This window comes from Oncorhynchus clarkii, chromosome 3, assembly GCF_045791955.1.
Source record: "Oncorhynchus clarkii lewisi isolate Uvic-CL-2024 chromosome 3, UVic_Ocla_1.0, whole genome shotgun sequence".
Taxonomy (NCBI): Eukaryota; Metazoa; Chordata; class Actinopteri; order Salmoniformes; family Salmonidae; genus Oncorhynchus; species Oncorhynchus clarkii.
Window position 1 is genome coordinate 69,949,118 of NC_092149.1, and position 10,205 is coordinate 69,959,322.

Consider the following 10,205-nt stretch of genomic DNA (forward strand, 5'->3'; position numbering starts at 1 on the left):
TTTGTGAGGCAATAGAAAACCTGCCAGGTCTTTGTTAGAAATTCATTGCTTGACTGAGGGACCTTGGTACAGAGGTGAGATACAGTCATTCAAAAAACATTTTAAAGACTATTATTGCACACAGAGTGTAATTTATGTGACTTGTTAAATACTTTTTTACTCCTGAACTTATTTAGACTTGCCATAACAAAGGAATTGAATGCTTATTGACTTTTTTTTATTAATTATTAAATGTTGAAAATCATAATCCCACTTTGACATTATGAGGTATTGTGTCTATAGCGGTGACAAAACAATCTCAATTCAATCAATTTCAAATTCAGGCTGTAACACAACACAATGTGAGTACTTTCTGAAGGCACTGTAGCTACCTGGACTATCTACATTGACCCTTTTTGCGCTAACTTTGACTCATCACATGCACTGCTGCTACTATTTATTATCTTTCACTTTATTCCTACATGTACATATAGTATCTACCTTGACTACCTTGCACATCGACTCGGTACTGGTAGCCTGTGCATATAGTTATCATGACTCATTGTGTATTTATTATTACATGTCTTCATTTTCTATTATTTCTCTATTTTCTTTCTCTCTGCATTGTTGGGAAGGGCCCGTAAGTAAGCATTTGACTGTTAGTCCACACGCGTTTACAAAGCATGTATCGAAAAATGTGTATTTGATTTGAAAAGAGACGTCTTTTTGTTAGTGACAGTAAATTGAAGTGAGGATGTCGTCCATCTTCTCCAACTCTCTGCAACCATAACGCTCGTTGTAATTAAATCCTGACATTTTAAAAACTACAAAGAGCTCATTTAAAATCAGAAACGTGTGCTGAAACTTTTCATAGTAACTTTATGTCAGATCATGCCAGCAATATATGCCAATTTAACCAGTTCCATTTCAGCAGAGCATATCTGGGAGCTTTTGATTTCAATTACGCAAAATAGAAACCTTTGTAACCTCAATAAAAAATCGAATTAACTGCTAAACATTTGGTTCATTAACCAATGTATTGATGGTCTATTGCAAAATGATTGTGCAAAACATTGAAAAGTAATGCAAATTCAGTGAATTATAAGAATGCATAAAGCACAGGTCGAAAGAGAACATATACTGTTGGACTAGGTAAATGCAGTGCATTTGGAAAGTTTTCAGACACCCTGACTTTTTCCACATTTTGATATGTTACAGCCTTTTTCTAAAATTGATTAAATGTATTTTTTCCCTCATCAATCTACACACAATATCTCATAATGACAAAGTGAAAACAGGATTTTAGACATTTTCGCACATTTATGAAAAACCAAACAGCAATACCTTATTTACATAAGTATTCAGACCCTTTGTTATGAGACTCAAAATTGAGCTCAGGTGCATCCTGTTTCCACTGATCATCCTTGAGATGTATTTAGAACTTGACTGGACTGCTGTAAATTTAATTGATTGGACATGATTTGGAAAGGCACACACCTGTCTATATAAGGTCCCACAGTTGGAAGTGCTTGTCAGAGCAAAAACCAAGCCACGAGATCGAAGGAATTGTCCATAGAGCTCCGAGACAGGATGACACAGAGCGAAGCAAACAGTACACAGGCAAAGGTTTAAATTATTTTTAGTACTGGTATGATACATATTTACAATATAATATACTTAAAGTTTTAGCCATATACCGTTACCGATGATAGAGGCATGCTTCTGCTTATAGACTATTCTACATAAGGCACAGATCACAGGTAATTTAAGGGAAAATGCCTCAAATGAGAGAACAGAAGAATCGTGAAAACCACCCAGTCCTACACCAACCAAGAACTTTTCCCATTACATGGAGAGTAAACCTAAACATATCCTGGAATATAGTATTAATAGCAAAAATATTCCATTTTTCTTCTTGATACAGCAGTAAATAATAGCTAACTATATAGTATTGAGGAAAACAGACCATGAAATGTATGTTTACCCCATCATGACAATTAAATGACTTGCATAATGTATTGAGTGCACTTTGTCTTTCATTCTCACAGGCACATCTCTAACCACTGCTCCCTTATGGTCTACAGAGCAGTCCTCTTCTCTTAGTGACACCAAGTGTGAATTTCAATAATCTGAAGTGTGTCTCTCTCTTCTTCTCTCCTTTATCTGCACTGACCTGAGAACCCAAGATAGGTGAAAACAATATGGTGGATGGTGACATTGGCAATTTACTTTCACCTGTCCATGTTTTTCACAAGTGCAGATAAAGGAAAGGAAGTAAGGAGAGGAAGCCCCTTTAGACTATTGGGATGAACCTCAGTTCCCTCATCTGCAGAGCAGCTGTAGTTCAGAGGAGCTGCAGGTCAGTGCAGGAGAGGCCAGCTCCTCTGCTCCTCCCAGGGCGTCCTGCCCCTTGATCTTCAGGTTGACAAACTTGATCTTCCAGCTGTTCTGTTCCAGCGGTGAGCGGATGAGGCCAAACACCTGTTCATATACTCCTAAGCAGACATCATCTCTGTGAATGGTCCCTGCCACAGCCACCAACACCAGGCCGTGGGGGGAGGACAGGACCTTCAGGCCAGGAGGGTCAAGGTTGGGGCTCAACAGGAGCCTCTCGTCCCTCGCCAGGGCCAGGAGACGCAGGCTAGTCAGCTCAGAGCCATGGAATTCTTCCATTTGTTGGCCAACAGCACTGAGACAGAGAGTGAGAGAGAGAGGTCCTATGAATTAATATGGTATTTAATACTGTATGGTCAATACAAAAGAAAATGGTAAGTTAGTCAAAATCAATGCTTAGTCCCTAAGAGACCAAAAACGATATCATTTGTGTCCAGATTTTTACCTGGAGAAGAGGCGCAGACGGACGTCCTCCCAGAAGTGTTGTGGTCCCCAGTCCCCAGGAGGCTGGCGCAGGGAGGGGTTCTGACTGTTGAGAAGCTGGAAGAACCACTGACAGAACTGTCTGGCCAAGGACAGGTGGTCAAAACCAGGACTGTACCCTGCCTCAGAGGAAACAGAGACACTCTCAGCTGGTCTCAGACTTAGGCTGGTCTCAACTGCTGGGGTTTGATAGTCCAATGCCTACAAACAAGACCACAGACATTAAGTGACAAAAGCATGTTAAAATGTTCTTGCCAAATTCAGCCTCTATGAAACACAGAAACACGAATGTGTCTATACCTTCCCAGTAGACCAAAACTCTAGAGTCCGCTTCACTAGCTGGTGTTTATCACTGTTGGGGGGCATCACCACCCCCTCCTTTGCCAGGTACTTGAATATAACGTCACGATGGACCTTTTTTCGTTTTAGCAGCTCCTCCGTATCCTTGGTGTATGAAAGAATGGCCTCAACTGCTTCTGTAACCGACAGACGACCCCAAGATTTGACTATGGTATACCATTTACAGATCAAAACTTCAACAATCAAAACAAATCTGTCGTTCTGCCCCTGGACATGGCAGTTAACCCACTGTTCCTAGGCCGTCATTGAAAATAAGAATTCGTTCTTAATTAACTGACTTGCCTAGATAAATAAAGGTTACATTTATTTAAAAAAATACAAATTGTGATATGAAAGTAAAGCGATTTAGGATTCTACAGCCGAACCGCAATTGACAATTGATTCACGTTTAGATTGAGTATTTGTCTGTTTTTGTATCCAAAGCCAATTCGCATTTAAACAGAACATGTGGTATTTGGACTGAAAAGCAGCAACGTTCGGCTCCTTTAGTCCATTATTATTGGGCTAGCCTAGTTAACATTAGCCGCTAAGTTCTCACCTGTAATGTTTTCCACTGCAATCATTTTGTTGGTGACTGTATCGCTAAGCGAAAGTATGTCGCCCCTTGACATGATACCCAACATATGTTTACAGCCCTTACGCTCCGTATCGGACAATACAGGCATATTTAAAACGATAGTATACAACTTTTAACCCAGTAAACACCTGCAATGGCTGTGGTTGTACTTCCGTCATCCACCACTCGAGGGTACCAAAGGGAACGTCCGGGAGGAAACACGGCATCCCTCAAAGGTTCCGCAAGTATTTGCACGCTGCCTGTAAACAGAAGCAGAAGTGACAGTGCCATCTACAGTGAGTTAACTAATCATTTTCAGCATGTACTAGGTACAATTTTTTTTCTTAATAATGCATACTAAGGCATTATTATCGCGACAGAAGAACATAATTTATTCCGTGCATCTCTGAGATTTGTCGATAACGGTTGTGGCGTATTGCAAGTAACGTTAGGGTGTCCGACGCCGTCCCAAAACAAGGTAGGCAATGATGATAACTAGCTAGCTAAGGTTACCTAGACTATGCTATGGTGAGTATCATTAGCTAGCTATGTCAAGCATCTGCATTTTATATGATAGTTTAATGTTGGCCAGTTGATAATACACTACTGTACTGCTGGGCTTCGCAATCATTTAGCGATTCAGTAGCTAGCTATATGGGTCTTGCCAGCACAGTATGATGACGTTAATTAGCTAAGGGTGTTTCTAGCTAACGGTACGTTAATAACCCTAGTAACCCAAACAACCCCAACCCTAAACTAATCCTATTACCAGAGACGATGAACCTCTTTGCAGAAGATTGGACAAAGTGGATGTCATCAGTAGCCACGTTTTTTTTTTCTCGTGATTGCTCTATCTTGTCAGATTTATTAACAGAAAGTTGTAGGCAATGTTTAAACCACAGAGTCCTTCAACAGTGTGTTAAATGTCATCATGGAGGTAAAAATATACTTTTTCCAGTATTGATGAACTCTGCAGGTAAGCATGTTTTGAGGAGGAAGTTGATAGTGTACCATGATTTCATCAACCCAATGAACCTATATTGCAAATCACTGTCATTTCCCCACAAGGAACTTGGTACATAATTATTGCTACACATCCTCAAGGAAGTGTTGTCAAAATACTTAATTTCACCACTACCACCCAACAATGCTGCTTACTAAACCTCTGTCTCTTCTCTGTTTATCCTCTCCGGTGGCTGTTTAGATGGGGGAGACTGAGGGCAGGGTGCTGGGCAGGGTGACGGTGTACTCTGTGCTGGGCTGTCCCCACTGTGTGCAGGCTAAGACAAGCCTTGGCCGTCTGGGTCTGCCTGTGTGTGATGTAGACATGGGAAAGCACCCAGAGCTCCGGGACAGTGTGAAGGAGCTGACCGGACGGAGCACAGTTCCTCAGATCTTCTTCAACAGTGTCCACATCGGGGGGAATGATGACCTGCAGGAACTGGTGAGAACACTGTCTCTCAGATGGATGGATACATTGTCTCTTTGACTGCTCTATATTCAGTTAAGTGAACTTTAGGTACTTTACCAAAAAATGTACAAAAGGTGGGTTTGCTATTGTAGTAAGTAGAGGCTTGCTTCTGAATGCCTTACCTGGCTAAATAAAGGTTAAATAAACACTACTCTCTGAAGCTTCCAGAGGAGTTGGAGCGTCTAGTGCGTTTGGTGAGGGAGGAGCCTGTCTTGTCAGAAGCCCTGCCCCTGCCCCTGCCCGAGGAGAACCAATCAGATGGCCCAGACACAGCTGAGGAGGCTGATGGAGGTCAGTGAACACACAAGAAGCCCTGTGCCTGATTAGATTACGGTCGATTTAGAGTTGGGCCCTGCTCTATAGAAATGTTTGCACCTTAGAACTGGAATGGGTAGACTGGAATGGGTAGACTGGAATGGCTGCAAAGACACATTCAGTCAAATGTGGTTATTAACCATTTTTGCCTATTGCAGTTAAAAGACAGACCTCCTGCGGCGAGACTAATCTAGTCTTCCTCTAGTTATAAACATGAGCTCTGATTCGACAGGGTTATTTGGATATGATACTGATATTACTGGACATGCTACTGTTTGAATACCAGCTATAATATCAGTATCATAAGACCTGGGGAAGAAGTGTCTGTCTTGTCAGTGTGGAATGTTGGCGTCTGCTGCATGAGAGACAGGCTGGTTTTGTGGTTTTGTTTCAGCAGCCACAGCTCTCTGTGTGTGAGTGTGTGTGTGTGCGCCCATCTCCTGTCACCACAGCAGAAGCAAAGACAATGGATCAGTGTTACCTGATAGCCAGCACCTGGCCTCTCTGCCCAGCCACAGTATGTGTCTGAGTTCTAGTCTCCTCTGCTACCACTCAGGTCCATAAAATATATTCATATGGACTACAGTAAGAAATAAATATTGTCAATTGCTCCAACCATGTTCTCTTACACATTCCTATAGTGTTGATGTCTGGTGAGTGGCATCCATTCACACATTAGATGATTTTCAAGCCCTGTGTGCATTCTCTGCAGAGTTTAAGTGTGAGAGGCATGCGTTAGCGGACGTGGTAGAGGATCTCAAGCAGAGCGATGTGATTGGATTTCAGTGGAGGGGACTGAGCATGTGCAGAAACAGCTTCACAGGAGCACAGCTGGTTGGCTGGCTGCAGAAAGAGAGGGGCATGGGTAAGGAATGAGTAAACAGATATTCCTAAATTCTACGTACAAATTCTAATTCTATTGTTCTATTCTATGATTCTAACTGATTCTAATTCTCGGATTCTGGCAGAGATGACTAAGGCATGTGAGACTGGGCAGATGTTACTGGACAGGAAGTACATGGTGGGCGTGGCTGGGGCAGGGAAGGGGGAGGGGTTTGGAGTGAGTGACAGGCTGTACAGGCTGATGGAACGCAACCCTCACTCGGCCCTGAACGCAGGACAGACTGCTGCATGCTCTCCTTTACAGGGTAGGTAGGGAGGACTCTCTTTTCTGAGTCTGGTTCTTCTCAAAGTTTCTTCTTGCTAGTGAGCATTTCCTTGCCACTGTCGCCTCTTTGGGTGGTTTAGGCACTTTCAGATAAATCACACTGTGTAGGTGTGGGCTTTCCTGCATGGAGCTTCTCTTTCTGCTAGTTAAACACACAAGTGTAAGAGGCAATCCACACCTGGTGTGGGCTATTACATTAATTCCCTGATACGATTAACTGGGATTGCAGTAGGTGTCCTTAAAAGCTGCTGATCTGTCTGTGTTCGTGCAAACGTGTGTGTGAGTCTCTGTCATTGCATAAGTTTAGCTTTTCTGCATGCCTCTTGTTGTCTTGCATAAGAAGTAACCTTAATCAGAATGTCTTTCCTAGTTAGGACATCTGCTCATTATCTGTTAAAAATAGATTATTAATTATATAATGTGTCTATATTCTCTCTCTTTCTCCCTCTCTCTCAGCTGCTGAGTTGTCTGCCATTCTAAGGAATATGATCCTGAAGTTGTTCTCTGAGTACCTCTCTTCTGATGGAAAGGTAAGTCACACTGAACTAACTGCACCCTCCACTACAGTAGATATATTATGACATGAGAGTTGTACTACAATATGTGTGTTTCCTTACAGTGTGTGGACTACAAGGCCATGTCCCTGAGCCCAGTGTTTGAGCGCTACTGTGAGCTGGCTGTTCAGCTACAAAGAGTGGAGCTGCTGTCGCTGACCAGAGAGGAGAAACTAGCCTTCTTCATCAACACCTACAACGCTCTGGTCATCCACGGAAACGTCCGGATGGGAGCCCCAACCAACACGTGGCAGAGATACAAGGTAAGAGCACCATCTAGGATTGTGGAAAGACAACAAGTAATAGTCTGTTTAGCAGTGATATTACTTTGTTCCTGTGTGTTTGCAGTTCTTTAACTACGTGAGCTACCTGATTGGAGGAGAGGTGTTCACTCTGCAGGACATAGAGAACGGAGTTCTGAGAGGGAACAGAAAGGGCGTCGCACAGCTTCTCAAGCCCTTCTCTAAGACTGACCCTCGTCTACAGGTACACTACTCCGCTGGACCGGGAAAACTATTCAACTTATTATCATTTTTTTTTATTCACATCTCTGATTTACTGGTGAAAATGTATGTGCAACATTTCAAATAAAAACAATCTGTGGTAGTGGTGATAGTGGATGTTCTCTGTTTGTCCACCAGGTGGCTCTCCCAGACGCTGAGCCTCTCATCCATTTTGCGCTGAACTGTGGAGCTATGGGCTGTCCACCCATCAAAACATACACTCCACAGGTAACACACTGGGTTTTTACACTGAAAATACTACACAGTATTTTATGAATCTGGAGATGAGTAAAGTCACGTGATTTGTCCTCTCTGACCAATCAGGACATCGATAGTCAGCTGCGCACGGCGGCCGAGTCCTTCCTGGAGAACGATGATGGCTGTGTGGTGGATTCTGAGAAGGGGGAGGTCCGTCTCAGCCAAATATTTAAGTGGTACAAGGCAGACTTCGGAGGCACAGATGAGAAGGTACCTCAAAACTGACCTTTTACCTTTAACTGAAGAGTACGGTCTCCTGTCCTAACACAGCCTTGCCCGGTCTCTCCTTCAGCTGTTGAACTGGATCCTGGAGCACATGGGGGATTCTCCCAAGAGGTCCAGCCTGCAGAGTGTCCTCTCCTCTGGGAAAATCAAAGTCAGCTACCTGCCCTACGACTGGAGCACCAACAGCTCTCACTGAGGCAGAGTAACAAGCCATAGGAACACACTGTTCTGTCTACAACACAGAGAAACACACAGCTCAGCCTGCAGACATGTCTATCCTCAGTAAAGAGGTCTGTGTGTCTAACCCTTTCTTTCAATCTGCTTCCCTACCCTCCCACAGCATGTGAACCTATAGTTTAAACTGGTTTTACTTCCTCTTCTTACTGGGTCTTCCATTTTCAGCCTTGGAAGTGCTAATGCTGCATTGTAGCACGCATCTACTTATTATAAATTTGTTTTATCATTGATTATAAATATATTTATTGATACTGTATATGTTAGGAAGGCTTGATTAATTCCATGCATGTTTATGATCCAATTCAACATTTAAAGGACACATTTGTACTTTTTCTAACAAAATAAAAAGTTAACTATTTATAAATTTAAAAAAAGATCTAAAACTGTTTAGTAAAACTTATCTTATCCCAAATGGTTTGTTCATCTGCTTTATGCACACCACATTGTGCTGGTCTCTGTATAGCCAGGTATCAGTACCTTGTTCTCCAGAAAGAGCTTTGTATTGTGTAGCACACTGAGTCTGTTCTAGCCCATCTGTTTTTAGAACTCTCCCACGGTATGACAACGGAGGGGTATGTCTCCCTCTTTACCCACAAATCACTTGTGTGTTTATCTCAGGTCAGCTGCCCCATGATGCAATGGTAGGACTTCTTGTATGAACAAAATCTGGAAAACTGTTGTCATATCACATGTAATATCTGTATCATTCATATACCTGCAGTGTACTGCACTATTTCTGTCAAATCCTGATGTAGCTTAACCATTTGCTCTGTCTCCCACTCTGATGTTTGGCTTTGTTTGTTGGGTTTCTGTGAGGCTTGCTGTACCTCTAGTGAAGCAGATTCTCCAGTGAGAGGAATAACTCTCCTGCTCTGAAGGCAAAGCCGACCTTAGATACTGTTTAGAAGTATTACTAGGCATTACTATTTTTACTGTCTCATTCACTCACTGAAATGCATGTTACAATGACTGGAATGCATTAGTTTGTTTGATGCATGTACTACTGTATGCTTGGGATGCTGAATCCTCTCATCCTGAAGCCTGTAGTTAGAATATATGACCCTGTTCTCTAGCCAGTGCCTTCTAACCCTGCATGAGAGAGAGAGAGTACCTCAGACCCTGGCCACATCTATAGCTAGTACTCCTATTACAACTGCTCCTAACCCCTACTGCCAACAACAGGCACCAGTACTCCATATTAACAGAGTTATAACTACTAGTAAGTACTACACTGGTAGACATGTTGCCGGGAGATTCCAGTTGGGCAGTGTTCTTTACTCCTGGTCCTGGATAGCCACAGTATGTGCAAGCTTTTCTTCCAGCCCTGCACGAACATACCTGTTTCAGACCTTGATTAGCTCCGGGACCAGTAATGAACACTGCTTTAGTAAGGTTTCATGCATCTGCAACAGTAGGGGCTTGTACTCTGAATGATACCCTAAAAGTTGGAGCTCAGTCTGCTCTGACGACTACTGTACTTCCCTAAACTTACCTCATCTCTCTTTGTATTTGTCAGGGGCAAAAATGTGATGCAAACCTGTAGAGAACAACACTGTCGTGGCTTTTGCCTGGATCCAACTATGACCTAACTCTGAAGCAATACTTTTTATGATGGAAATGATGCAATTTGTCATCTGAAATAAATATCTTATAGTTCACTGATTGTGCTCTCCCTTCTTGACCCGTTGCAGTAAAGCACTAC

General features: G+C 42.6%; 2 protein-coding genes across 6 annotated transcripts; one reads left to right on the plus strand and one right to left on the minus strand.

The window, feature by feature from the left end:
- Window positions 1-212: 212 nt before the first annotated feature.
- Window positions 213-4,063, minus strand: LOC139402738 (uncharacterized protein C3orf38 homolog). Of its 2 annotated transcripts, none has more exons than XM_071146649.1 (4): window positions 3,922-4,063; window positions 3,157-3,332; window positions 2,819-3,057; window positions 213-2,668 (listed from the first exon to the last, which is right to left on the minus strand). In XM_071146649.1, the coding sequence occupies exons 1-4, from the start codon at window positions 4,061-4,063 to the stop codon at window positions 2,302-2,304; spliced, it is 924 nt and encodes a 307-aa protein (XP_071002750.1). In that variant the 3' UTR covers window positions 213-2,301. The 2 variants fall into 2 exon arrangements, with proteins under 2 accessions (XP_071002750.1, XP_071002761.1); XM_071146660.1 differs by having other exon boundaries at window positions 587-2,668; window positions 3,755-3,995.
- LOC139402712 (uncharacterized) lies at window positions 3,963-10,161 on the plus strand. 4 transcript variants are annotated; one of them, XM_071146621.1, is made up of 11 exons: window positions 3,963-4,068; window positions 4,977-5,216; window positions 5,405-5,534; window positions 6,271-6,423; window positions 6,527-6,706; window positions 7,183-7,256; window positions 7,346-7,543; window positions 7,629-7,766; window positions 7,922-8,011; window positions 8,108-8,251; window positions 8,334-10,161. In XM_071146621.1, the coding sequence occupies exons 2-11, from the start codon at window positions 4,977-4,979 to the stop codon at window positions 8,460-8,462; spliced, it is 1,476 nt and encodes a 491-aa protein (XP_071002722.1). In that variant the 5' UTR covers window positions 3,963-4,068; the 3' UTR covers window positions 8,463-10,161. The 4 variants fall into 4 exon arrangements, with proteins under 4 accessions (XP_071002722.1, XP_071002740.1, XP_071002714.1 ...); XM_071146613.1 differs by having other exon boundaries at window positions 4,017-4,250; XM_071146639.1 differs by lacking the exons at window positions 6,271-6,423; window positions 6,527-6,706 and having other exon boundaries at window positions 3,998-4,068.
- Window positions 10,162-10,205: the final 44 nt, after the last annotated feature.